The sequence below is a fragment of the Orbicella franksi genome, chromosome 9 (assembly GCF_964199315.1).
Source record: "Orbicella franksi chromosome 9, jaOrbFran1.1, whole genome shotgun sequence".
NCBI classification, from domain to species: Eukaryota; Metazoa; Cnidaria; class Anthozoa; order Scleractinia; family Merulinidae; genus Orbicella; species Orbicella franksi.
Window position 1 is genome coordinate 6,423,829 of NC_138153.1, and position 13,472 is coordinate 6,437,300.

The 13,472-nt window shown below is 39.6% G+C and overlaps 1 protein-coding gene across 3 annotated transcripts in view; it reads left to right on the forward strand.

Annotated features, from left to right (window-relative positions):
* Window positions 1–6,364: 6,364 nt before the first annotated feature.
* LOC145496850 (voltage-dependent calcium channel subunit alpha-2/delta-2-like) overlaps window positions 6,365–13,472 on the forward strand; it is a 132,345-nt gene continuing 125,237 nt past the window's right edge. For 2 of the 3 annotated variants that reach the window (XR_014050614.1, XM_081476611.1), the window contains exons 1-7: window positions 6,365–7,066; window positions 7,184–7,265; window positions 7,353–7,460; window positions 11,493–11,552; window positions 12,178–12,325; window positions 13,162–13,293; window positions 13,429–13,472. The exon at window positions 13,429–13,472 is cut by the window's right edge and continues 20 nt beyond it. Coding sequence is in view for 2 of the 3 variants with exons in the window: in XM_081476611.1 (XP_081332737.1) it covers window positions 6,972–7,066; window positions 7,184–7,265; window positions 7,353–7,460; window positions 11,493–11,552; window positions 12,178–12,325; window positions 13,162–13,293; window positions 13,429–13,472 (669 nt within the window). In the remaining variant the exon portion in view is untranslated. The remainder of the gene's footprint in view (window positions 7,067–7,183; window positions 7,266–7,352; window positions 7,461–11,492; window positions 11,553–12,177; window positions 12,326–13,161; window positions 13,294–13,428) is intronic. The other variant, XM_081476612.1, reaches the window with a different exon arrangement.

Here is a 13,472-nt window from a genome sequence, read left to right on the forward strand (position 1 = left end):
TTTCGGGGTACCTTTCACGGTATAGACCTCTTTAGCTTGGGCGGTTTGTTTTCCCATTGCAGACCACGTGATGATACTCTTGAGAATTCTTACTTTCAATTTTTTAAATAGTCGCATGTTTATAAATGGATAATTCTAAGATGGGTAAAAGAAAAATTCTCTAGAGAATATCACCTGGTCTACAATAGGAAAACAAACCGCCCAAGCTAAAGTGGTCTGCTGAGCCGAAAAAAAGATGACGGGAGATAAACTGTTGTTTTAGAATTGGTACCTCTAGCCTTGCATACGGCCGGCGAGCCTGAGATTTCAATTAACCAATCGGGATTCTGCATGCGGGGAATACTCTACTGAAAGTAAGTCAAATGCATTATACTTGAAGGCGGGTATCTTTTCGCACGGGAGAGGGCAATAAATATTCACGAAGAAGGATTTTTTTGACTCCAAAAGCCATATCGGATTGTCAAGAGTGAAAAATATGAGACATTTTGTGTATCCTTCCCCGCCGACGCTCGGCAACTCGTTCTTCGATCGCTGTCGCCAGGTAGGGTAATAGTTGTGCCCTTTTTCGACAATTTGAACAAAACATGCTGTTTCTCGTCAAATTAAACCCAGAATTATTGAGTTGAGTATTAGAAGAAGCCAAAGCAACTTGGTATAGTCTTTATTTTTTGTTTAATAGCTGTGAAGAAAAAGACTAGTATCGTGTCGTTATGTAGGACAGCTAAGTTTTGACTGCCGCTCGTACTGCGGGCGCAGCCACCGTATGCAAGGACGGGGTGGAAACCTGTCACTCGGTCAACACGGCAAGGCCGAAGTTTGAGATTTTCCAAGCTGATTGTAAAGCTTGGGGATTCTTCAGACTTCTTCTGTTCCAGGGATGATAAACTTTTTCATCATTTGGTACCATGACACGTTTCAGACGGGTGTTTCAACATCTGTGTGTATCACTCAATCCATAGTTAGTAGAGAGGACTACTAACTATGCTCAATCTTATACGAGGTGGCAGTCCCTGGAGCACTGTATACCCATGTCACCAGTAGGCTGTGCATCCTGTGTTATGGCCACGGAGATGGAGTCAGAAGTTTACTGAGGGTGTGGAGGCTGCTGATGGACGGCATCTGAGGGCCCCTACGAAGATGACAGCTCACAAAGATGGTGAATCTAGTCTGTCTTAAGCCTGGTTTTCATATCCCGCCGACCTACCTGCGACGTAGTCGCCGGTTGCAACTGAAAATGTTCGGCGATCTGTTCCGGTGGGTCCCTGGCGCATCTGCGATGGATCGCCGACATACTCAAATTTGCGTGAATTGGCGCAATTTTCAACCATTTCACCTGTAAATATGGATCGATTCGTCTTACTGGAGTACGTTACGTCGGCAGATGATGTTCACATAAGCTATTTTCATCGCCGACAACCGCCGACAACCGCCGGTTTGCCTGCGAAGTTGAATTCAGCTCAACTTTGCAGGCAAGCCGGCGGTCAATGCCTGGGATAGATTATGATTCGGCGATAAATGTTCACATATGCCATAACGGTGTCCCAGGCCGTGCCGGCGGGTATGTCGGCGGCATATGAGAACCAGGCTTTAGTGAAGGATAGCCTGCGAGCAGGCTCACGTTGGAGCACTTTCTTGGCACCTCTTCACCAGATTCCTTACCGCCGGATCACTTTGCTCTTCGCCGCTCGTGCGCGACTCAAACGTGAGACTGCTCGCACGCTAAGTGAAGGATCAAAGCAGAAAATTCCCATCCTTCCGGGGGTTAGAATCCCAACAGTACTATAACATCTTGGCAGATGTTATTCTCTGCACTGTAGCACAAGTACTGCACGTGTTTATATTCGGAAGCAGATGGACGGCCGGGACCTCAAACAAGAGTCAAGTGTGGCCTTGTGGTTAAGTACTTTCAGTCTGGCTTGGTTCCCAGCCATGCACTAGGATAAAGGTTATGCCGAAACGTAGCATTGGGCCAGCAGCAATGGCAGTTACCTCAGGATCGAGGTGGCTATGTGTATCAGAGACCTTGACGAGGTCGCATCTCTACATCTCCACAGCTTATCTCCAACTTTGGGCAAATTCACTTACAGAGTAGTGGAAGGTCGCCAAAGCAAGGCTTTACAGGGCATTAGGGACTGGGGTAATCCTGTCATCAATTCCGTGAGACGTGGTGTATCAACTGAGGTGGGGCACGGTGGGTAGTGACAGAAGCCGTAGGGATTACTAGATGCTTTTTAGGCAGGAGCAGATGGTTGGACCTGATCAGAAGGAGTGAAGGGGACCGTGCTGGATGAGCAGTTTGTGTTCTAGGAATTGTCTGTGGGGCAAACAGGACAGGCGAGGAAGGCGGGGGAGGGGGCGAGGCAGACTGGCCATCCGGGCAGGAGGGAAAGGCGGGACTGTCGGGCAGGGTGAGAAGAGACCCTATTAGGAAGATAGTGGAGGGATTAGCGATTTGCTGTTGCAGTGAGCCACCCACAACACGGCGCTTGGACCACATCGAAAGCTGTCGAGGATAGGGAGATCTAGTGGTCTTATGGTCCATGGCGCCAAAGGAACCTCTCAAGATCAGTGCTTAGGCTCTTGCATTCCGTGTAAGACATTCTGCCAACCCTTCTAAGCGTGTACTGTTCGAATATAAGGGAATCGAGGGCATGTATATGCGTTCAGACAAGGTCTGCTCCTGTAGACCACATCTTCCCTGTGTATGAAAAGTCACTATCCAATGTACCTTTCGGGAAAAAAAAACAGGCTTTTTTGTGGTTCTGGCCCCTGTTATCGAGCCTGAGTCGATCAGAATGTCGGTGGAAAGAACCTAGTGGTTAGGAGACAGTTTGCAAGAAGTCGTAAAAGAATCAAAGACATAAAAAAGCAGACTGATTAGAAAGCTGGCACATCTCTGCTACCTCACTAAGTTCCACTCTGTTGCTATGAAGCGATAGTTCTCCGGTGGCTGGAAGGCATCATAGAGGCTTGATGTATCTGCCATGCAGTCAACAAATTGTTTTGAAAAATAAGCTGAATGACGAAGAGTCATTGGCTTTTGAAGCCAGATCGATCCAGTCAGGAAAATCCCCCAACACCCAGAAGTCCCCAGCAGTTCTTGGCCAAGCAGTTCTGCTGGTACAGCTTACTTTTCCATGGGACAACAATATGGTATGGGAATGCAAGAGAAAACTGGCTCGAAATGCAAACCTGAAAACACGGAGTGAAGACGTCCGAGGGTGACCGTGCCGTGTCTCTCCACAGGAGTTGGAAGCCGTGTTTTGGGGCAGATCTTGTTTTCCCCACCTTGGTTTGTTTCTTTTTTCCCCATCCTGGACTAATGACCTTAATGAAGTTTTAATCTCAATATATAACCGTAGCCTATGATGGAAACAATTTCTTTGCGTGTTTATAAACAATTATTGAATGAGGTTTTTGTGTTATCCAGAATAATCAAGGTCGAGGAAGGGGTTATCAGCCGAAGCCGAAGCCGAAGCCGAAGTCATGTTTTTGCTTCTTCACTGACGGCAAGCAACACAAAGCGCCCGAACTTGACATGATTACCCTTAGTAATCATAAAAATCACAATTTCCTCGATTGTAATTGGTTTAAAAAACTCCTATTTTCCACTAATTCACTTGCCAAGTTGTTATCGGACATATGGGTTATTGACCAAGCTTGTTCAGTCAAGATGGCTGAATACTGGCCAAGTTCTTTTTTTGCGGGTTTATGGACCGAGACGGAGTCGAGGTCCATAAACGCGCAAAAAGAGACCGAGGCCAATATCCAGCCATCTTGACCGAACAAACTTGGTCAATAAAGGATTTATTATATTGCTTTCGGGGAAATTTTTCTTGCAGGACAGGGCGGGTAGTCCCGAGCGGGCAAGATAGCTCCATCTTGCCCGCTCAGGTAGCCAATCATAGCGCAGGATTTGATTCATCTTGCCCGCTCGCGGAGCTAGCCATATAATAAAGTTTGTTATTAGACAGTTTGTTATCGGACAGTTCAATAAGCCAATCACATTCAAAGTTGTAGTTACGTGCGTGCGTGCGTGCGTGCGTGCGCTTTTGTGTTTTTGGCGCCTAATTGCCGGTAGGGGGCGCAGTGGCCTTAGAATGTTTACATCTCTTTTGTAGGTATTTTAATGCAAATTTTCCCTTTCTTTCATAACTTGTCAATTCTTCTTTTCTCGGAAATTGTAATTTTTATGATTAATTGGTAATAAGACTTCGTGTCATCAAATTCGGTCTGTAATCATACTCGTGATAAACAAATCGGACTCCCTCTGCGCGGTCGTCCGATTTTGTTATCACTCTTATGATAACCGACCGAATAGGCCAATTGAGCTCGGGTCACGTGACCAAATTTTTCCTAGAAATTTTTTATATTATGGGCTATAGCTGAAAGAATGCCAGAAATGGAAAGAGCGCATCGAAAATATTAAAATGGCCAAGTTTGAGGACCCTGGAATAAAAGATGTAAGTTTATACAACACTTTAAATTTTCGGAAAATTTTGAAGATTTGTATGGAAAAACAACATTTTCCATACAAATCTTCTAATTTTTTCAAAAATTTAGACCCTCATAAAATCTCTGTCTTTAATGATGGTGGCCTCAAACTTGGCCATTTTGATATTTTCGACATGCTTTTTCAATTTCTGGCATTCGTTACGTTATAGCTCATAATTTTTATGAAAAGTAGGTCACGTGATGGCTTAGCTGCAAAAGGCCTATTGGACTCCACTCAGTCCTGTTACCACACAAATCATGCACCTCAGTCATGCGCGCATGACATGATTACCCGTGAGTGTCCTTGAAATGATTATTGGATAATCTGCAGCTAGATGACGTCACAGGCGCTGATTTTGAAAATCCACTGTAGGTTTTCGGCCGATCAGAAAAGAGATAGTGAGTTCAATGTATAATAATTACTGATATTTTAGCCTGATCGCGAAGCCCGGCCAGTGAGGAAATTCTGAATAATTCGGAGAGTAAAGCGATCGAAGCGGGACGAGCTCGCCAGGAGCCTGTTAATACGTTCTGTCGTTTTTGTTCACACAGATGTCGATCACCTTGCTTACATAGTTATGAATGACCTCTTCGAGGAGCTGTCCTTTATAACGTTCTTGACAGAATGTTTACAGATCTTGCCGGATATATTGTCCGTGAAAACAAAATGATTGTAACTGGCAAAAAAGAAAGCTACTTTTGGAACCACTCTAGTTTGCATTATGAATAAAAAATGAAAATGAATGAAAGCATTAAGGCAGACTTTCCTAAAAAATGTTTCCAGCAACCTGCTGTATTGATTCAATAATCGAATTGTCCGAGCTACGTGCTTTGTAAAAGTGCTCGTTGGCATGGTTACCACCCACCAGATTTAGGTCCAAAAACAGCTTCTCTAGCAAACAGCCTTTACTATGATCAAAGTTGAAAAGCTTTTGATAATTTCCATGAAGGAGGACACCATAAAATATTTAGAGAAAATACATTTGGATATTCGTGGCTTAGCGGGAACACCTACTATGCCTACGTGTACGTATTATGCAGGCGTTCTCACACTACGAATCAAATAGGATAAACTTGAAAGAGCGAACGAAATATGAAACAGAGGAAAAGAGAGAACGAGCTATTAAAGTCCGCAGGTGAGTTCTCGAACACAAACGTCACCATGGTAACGTACGCCCCTACCTGGAAGTTGTCTCATGCATAGAGGTTATCTGTACATATATGTCTCGGTTCGTGTGTCTATTTGACAGCACTATTTTAACCAGTTTGTTTGGATATTTCAGTGCCTGAGTAAATGAAACTAACCTTTTTTATTATTATTATTATTTGATTTCTACTGCAGTTTCAGAATTTGAAAATATTATTTTTTTAATGTGAAAAATTGCACCCCCTGATCGGCGGGAAAAATAGAAGCATGTTCTTCATGCATTTGGTCACAGTTTCACAGTTACGTGCAAACGTTGAAAGTATTTACACAGCTGGTTGCTCTTCTTTATCCCAGAACTGAATTAGCATTGAACTTTTTTCTTAACATCACATAATTTACCAGCTGAGCAGTGAATACGGCTGGAAAAGCATGGCTCCTCTTTTGCACCTCGTCAAATGCAATCGATATCTGTGTAAAGATAAGCTCAAACGCACTTCGTGCTCATATTTTGTAGACTCTTTATTTTGTCTTTCCTGACATCATTTGCGAGGAAAAAAGGTAAATAATTCTAAGTTTTCGACGATATTTGGATAACATGCATCAATTATTCATTACCACTGTGGAGTCTGTCAGAATCTGTTCGCTCGACTGTCAGGGAAATGACTAGGCTTGGGAAATGAAAGCTGTCGGCAGAATACTCTTTAGTCTGTTTTCTAAACATATACATACAGCTGCTTGCTGAACTTCATTTGGCTTCTCGAAAATAACTATTCCTTTTGTTTAAGCTTTTGAAATACCGAATGATCTCGTTTGTGAATCGCTCAGAGACAAATTTAAATAATTTGCCGGCAGGAATTTCTTGTTTCCACTCCAGAAAAAGGCAAATGGCAAGGCCATTAACTTTAATAGTGGGGTATTTTTTCGCTGTTGTTTACCGACAAGATCACAGGCGAAGAAGCAGGAATTTCGGAGTTTCTGGCTATTTTTTATAAATCCCGCGGCTGCTTCGGACAATTTTCTTTTTCACACTTGCAGGGTAACGTATTGTTAGAAAGAACAAAAGTTTTTGTCGCTGCAAAATAGTTATTTTTGTCGCAATTTTTGATGTTATCAGGCTTAACCGGTGGACGTTTATTCTGCGATTCACTGCCTTCTTTTGCAGGCTCCAAGTGAAGATCGATTAAGAGAACTAAATTGCTCAGGAAGAAATCTGGATAAATTAGTCTGAAAGCAAGTTTTCACCTATCCATCTAATTAGGGACGCAGACGTGCGCCTTCGGCCTTGATGTTGAGCCTTCGGTGTTGACATTTAAGTGGTCACACGCGAAAGATGGCGGAGAAGTCTCTCGTATACTTCTGTTCGTTTTGTGGCCTTATACTCTTCTCTAGTTGTAGGGTTAGCGCAACAGAACTGACAAGCGACATGTAAGTGAACCAGATTTCTTTTGCGGTTCATATTTTTTGTGATTGCTGCTTCTCTGTGGTTTTAACTCAACTGATCGCAAACTAGCGAGGAATGATTTTCAAATTTTGACGCTCTAGGGTAAGAAGATGGGCAAAACGTATCGGATCAGAAGCTGCTGAATTTACGGAGAATGTGACCGGTGCAAAATACTTAAAACAGGTATCAGCGAGACTCGTATTTCATATCGTTTCATGTTTTTCATGGTGATGAGCTATTAGTATCATTCAAAGTTTGTTGAACTTACAGGCATATGAAAACTTAACGTTGACGCCAGAAGAGGAGCATGACGAAGTTCTCAACAAAATGAGAGAAGAAATGAAAGTTTTCTTCAGCAGCAAGACATCTTCATTAAAGGTATGGAGGCAGAAATCTTGGTGTGGTCGCTACAGATTAGGTAAAATCCATTTGAAATTAAATCCAGCGTATAATGTTTACAATCCCGTAAATTGACAGCACTTTCACCTGAACCTTATATCAGGAAATCATACTTCGTGTCGGGATCGCTGATTGACAAGACTGGTTGCGATTTCATTATTTTTGTGCGATTCCTGTCATCTTCTAGTGCCTTAAAACTGGCATTGGTAATACCTTTTTGATATAATGTTTATGAGCCATGCAGAAGGATTTTTTTATTTTTCGGAGTTAAAGCTTTAGTTTTAGCTTAATTTAAATTCACGACAGCTGAAGATGTTTTTCGGCTTGAGCTTATTATCCTTGATAAATCTGCGGTCGATGTTTTTGTATCGTATAATTTAGTTTTGAAATTACTTTACATATATACTTTCCTAACTTAGAATTCTTTATTACAAAGCCAAATTAAGAATAATCAGACGCGATTTCGTAAGTTTAAAATTTACCCATTTAACAGCTTTTCGAGTTTTACAGTCAGAAACGGAAGGGGTCTAGAAGAGGCGCCGAAATTATTTTGTCGCTCCCGAAAGCTGCTGCTTCCTACTTGATCGGCGCGTCTCAATTTGTGTCAAAGTTTTTTTTTTATTTAAATTAAAGTGAGCGTGATCTTAAGCCTGTAGGCAAACATTTCAAAACTCCTTCCTGAACGGAGCTCGTATGAATAATTGAAAAATATTCTATTATTTAAGCTATATATGGTTAGTGACGGTGCAACATTAGTTGTGTTTGTGAGCTTACGAATTCTCAATCACAATCCTAGCCAGGATCTTAGAGTTGAAAATTTTTTTCACACGGTTTGTTCGTATTTTATTGTGCTACTGTCATTGTAATTTCTGGATTTATAAAATTTTTGTGAAATCTATTTGCAGTTTTGATAAATACATTTATATACGAAATTGTAGATTTTGATTACCAAATAGACGTATTCAGCTTTCCTATTTTGTCAACATTGTTATGAAAATAACTAATTTGCAATGTGAAATAAAATTAGTGCTCTCTCGGTAACTTGTCTAGAGGCGATGGAAAATTATATGCTAAAAGATCTAAATAATTATGAAATAATATGGAGCAATTAAATTTTGTTTGGAACTCTTTCATTTATAGAAATACTAAATTTTTGTTGTATCTTTGTTGTGATATATATAAAAAATTATATTGCAAAGAGCTTTATAAATTCTGATGTACCCCCTCCCCTATGCCATTTACCACTACTAATTTGGAAAATTTGGAATAATGATTTATGTTTAGTTTTAAATTAGGGTTGTTGCTCTAGACAGCTTGTCTGCTGTCCATTTGTTCAGAAACAAAATATATATGAATGAGAGAAATTTGCATGTAATATTAAAATTCATTAAGCTGACATAGGTAACTATATTCCCTTATACATGTATGTTCCAGTGATTAAAGGCAAAGGAGTAGAAAAGTAAATACAAAAGAAAAAATGAAAGTTGACTTTCACAATTTATTTTCATGAGAAAATTAGTCAAATGAATGATCACTGGACTGCAAAAGTATTCTGCATCTTTAAGAGTACTGTGATGTCATAGTGTGGTTACAGTTCTGACTAGAAACTGCGGCTAAAGGGATTGTTTAGAGTTTCTCTGCCCCATGGAGGCCTCTTTTATGCTGCCTTGGCATTGTAGGCTTAAAGCAATTTTGATACTGGGGAGAGAGGAGGGAAAGTGCGTAGGGAAGGCTAGGAAGGGGAAAGCTCTCACCTTTTCCCTCTTCCCGTCCCTCCCACATTCCCTCTTTCTTCTTTTTCTTACTTTCCCCACTCCCCTAGCTAGAGAGCCTCTGCAGGGAAGAGAGCTTGGAAATTATTGAAATATTGTTCTACCAGTAACATCCATGTGCAACACAATGATAAGGAGGAAAATATTACCCAGGAGAATAATTTACTCGGCAGAGATGTCAGAAAAAAAAACTTTTTGAAAGGTTTATGTACAGCTTTTGAATTCAGGTCATGTCATAATGTTGTATGAGAAAATTACTGGGCAAGTCAAGAGTATATGTAACTTGTTGCAAGTCTCACTGATAATATTATTATTACGTGTTTACATGACTAAACAGAGGGTAGCAAATTTTAACAAAATTCACGCATCACATAACACTTATAGCTACTTTGAGCAATGTTATTTTTTTTATAAATTCACGAATCTGCACTTATGTCTTTTAGCCACATATTTTCATGTGTGTCTAATTTTTGCCCTCATCATGTTTCATGCATAAATGCTTTGCCATCTTCTATAAAATGGTACTGTTCCGACAGTTTATGTCAGAGTTGTGACCACTGTAAACTGACAGGCAGGTGTAAGTTTAGGTCTCAACCTTTGGTGTGCGGTTTACGGTTAGGGTTAGGGTTTTAGGAGCTTGAGATCATGTGTACTAAAGCCAAGTCATCTGTGGTTGAGTGTCGATCGATACCTCTCGATCGATACCCTCGATCAACATCTCAATCAACACTTGATTGACAGTCTGTTGATAGTCGGGCGAGTGTCGATTGACTCATGTATTGATCAACACTCAATGGCATGCCTGCAAAAACTAATCAACTCTTGACTGACTGTCGAGTGAGATGTCAATCGAGTGTCGATCAAGTGTCGATCTAGTGTCAACCAATGTGTTGATCAAGTATTGAAAGAGTCAATCAAGGGTCGATTGAAGGTATCAATTGAGGGTGTCAATGAACACTTGACCACACGGGATACCTTAAGAACACATGATCCCAGGCTGACCCCTTGTGAAAACCTACTAAGGATCCCATAGGATCCTATAAAATCTTAATCTTATATATTAGATCTCTTAAGATCCTAGAAAGGAATCAGGAATCTAACTAGAATCCTGTAACAACCACTAGAACTAGCCAATATCCTGTGTCATCCTATTGGAAGGACTTGAAGGATCCAATAAGATTTTCAAAAATGTTTGCAGCTTAATCTGTGCAAGAACTTCAAATTGAAAGATCTTTGAGAATCCACATGAGGATCCCAACAGACTTTCATCAAGATCTACAGAGAATCATTTTTTAGAAGGGATTTGAAGATAATTCTCGCATGGGATGTCCCATTTTTGTTGGTTTTTTGTGACTGTTAGAACAGATGGTTTGAATGTTTGGCTGTTGATTTGAACAGCTCTATTTGCCTTCCATTGCATGATTTTGGTTAGATTGCTTAGCTGATTTTTCTTTGCCTTTTGACTTCCAGAGGTCAGCTCTTTTGTGATGTTGATGGTTTCAATATTGTAATATTGTCATATACCTGATAGTCAGCTGTCACCTTTTTCTGAGTCAAATGTATTGATGTCAGACATAAAGGATTCTTTTCAAAGATGACCTCAGCTGACAATTTCTAAAGACTGAAAATTTCAAATATGCATGTCACAAGAATAATTCTTAACTTTCTGATACATACATCTCTAAATTCCCCATCCCACAATTCTGTTCCAGAAGATATCCATCCTCCCCCAACAGAAGGGATTGGAATTTCCTGGAGTTAAGGGGGGTTCTGTAAGACCAAAAGCTGTGAAGAAATATATGAAACTTAATTGGAATTTCCAGAGGGGTGAGAGGTGTTAGAAAAAATCCCTCTATGGATATTTTCTGGAAATATACAATAGACGAAAACAAACCTATTCATTCAGCATTTTCTTCAAAAGCAGGACATTTGTCCATATATAAGATGAATGTCCTGTGAGACTAATTTTAAGTTCAAGTGTACATCTATGTAGTTCTAAGTTTCTCAACAGTGGTACATTTGAGGTTAACAAGCTAATAAATTGAAGAGGGCCTGAAAAAAGCTTTAAGTGACTTCTGATAAATTGTTAGATTCTCCTTCCAAATTGCCTTGTATTCCCTTGTGAGACACAAGGAGAGTTTGACTTTACATCAGCAGTTACTTACTAGGGCCTTATACTCCACACCCCTTTAATTTGTGAGCTACTCATTAAGCTTGGTATCTTAATTCCATTTTATAGAAATTAGTGGAGAAGGCAGAGGATGCTTACTGCAAATACAAGTACAATAAAAACTTGAAGGTAAGGTTTCTATATTGACAGTGTGGTAAACTTTATAAGTCTCAGAACTCACAATTAAGAATATGTTTTAGCTATGGCTTTTTATGATTTAACTTTAAAATTGGCTTAGCCACCATAGTATATGTGATCCATTATACCATGCTCTACAAATATGGTAAGCATAATGTGCATATTATTAATTTTTGAGGGCATAACATTTTATGTTTTCATTTTAGTTTTCTCTATATATAAACAATAGCCTCCATATGGGGCGGGAATATGCTTGGATATTTGTCCGTGGACATTATCTGTTCTGAAAAGTGAACAGTTCTCTAAGAGCATGTTTATTATCCTTCAAATATTTTTGAAAATGGGGAATTTCACTTGGATGTTCCCAGTTTTAGCTGGGGAATATTCAGTCATGTGATGCATTTAGACCAATTGCGTGTGAGCAGAAGTATTTGATGGATGATAATCAGAAGTGTTTCTAATAATTTAACAATTATTCCTCTCATGCTTGTCGGATCTGAGATGATTATAGTCAACTTGGCACTATGTGCCTTGTTCACTATCTACCATCTCATGTCCAACGTGCGCTCGTGGAATAATTGTTGAACATTAATTTGTTTATTACTTTAAATTTCAGCTGAGTGAAGAAAACTATCCAAATGCTAAGGATTTGGATAAGTATCTAAATAAGAGTGGTCTGAAATTGGAATACAACTCTACCTTCAAAAATGCCATCAGCTTTAACAAGAGTGTTGTTCATGTCCCTACAGATGTCTATAATGGAGGTAAGGTCACATTTGACAGTTTTCAATACTCTTTACATGTAGCTTGCAATACAATACTGAAACTTTATATAGTAAATTTGGAGGCCTCCATGGCTTGTTTTCAAGTGGAATGGTATTCTAAAAGGATATTCCATGACATTTATAGCCAAATTTCACAGGTCTCATAGTTTCCAATGTTTTTAGTGCAGAGTGCACTATTGGGATGGTTTAGGGGGCTGCTGTTTAGTCAGGCACTATGCTCTAACACAATAAGGTGTAAAATTTAATGTTTGTTAAATTAATTAATTAATTAATTAATTTCAATTAATCAATTAGTCTTGTGGGAAGGGGGGCTGGGTGAGGACCTGTGTGACTACTGTATCAGAGCCGTAAATTACACCCTGCACTATCTGAGATTGTCTCACTAGTTGGAGCATGTCTCAATTTCTTTTGCAAGGCTATGAACTCATAAAAGTAACATACCATTTGTTGAATTCACTGTTCTTGCCATCTAATTTTTCTCAAAGCTCTGTCAGAGTCTTTTGTTTGCAAAGCTAAGAAAGTCTCAATGCGAGCACAAGACGTACAGACTCTATTAAGAGCTGTTCAGATAATGATGATGATGATGATAATAACAATAACAATAATAATTATAAAACAAATTGGGACCTGAAAACCCTTTGAAGTCTCAGTGTCCCAATTTAAAAAGTCAAAATGTTTCAGGCTCCCAAAGGAAAATGCTAGTCTTGCCTTCTCACAAGGTGGTTCTAGTTTAAAATGTTTGCATTCAGTAAAGAGATATGATATGTTTTTGGGCTTGGAAGTTGAACTGTGAACATTTTATTTACAATTGGCAGCTTCAGAGATTGTCAATGGAATCAGCTGGACATCAGCTCTGGATACTGTGTTTGATGACAACCGACATGACGACCCAAGCTTGTCTTGGCAATACTTTGGTTCAGATAAGGGATTTATGAGAACATATCCTGGTATGATATTCAATTATTTGTGTTAAAACAGAGAACAAAAAAAATATATTTTGTAATTATATCATTTTTTAACTTAACTGTAGACATGCATGTCAAACTGGCTGTCACACACTAAAACTAGCTATTTCTTTTCAGCCAAACGCTGGGACAATAACAATCCAAATCATGTTGATTTATAT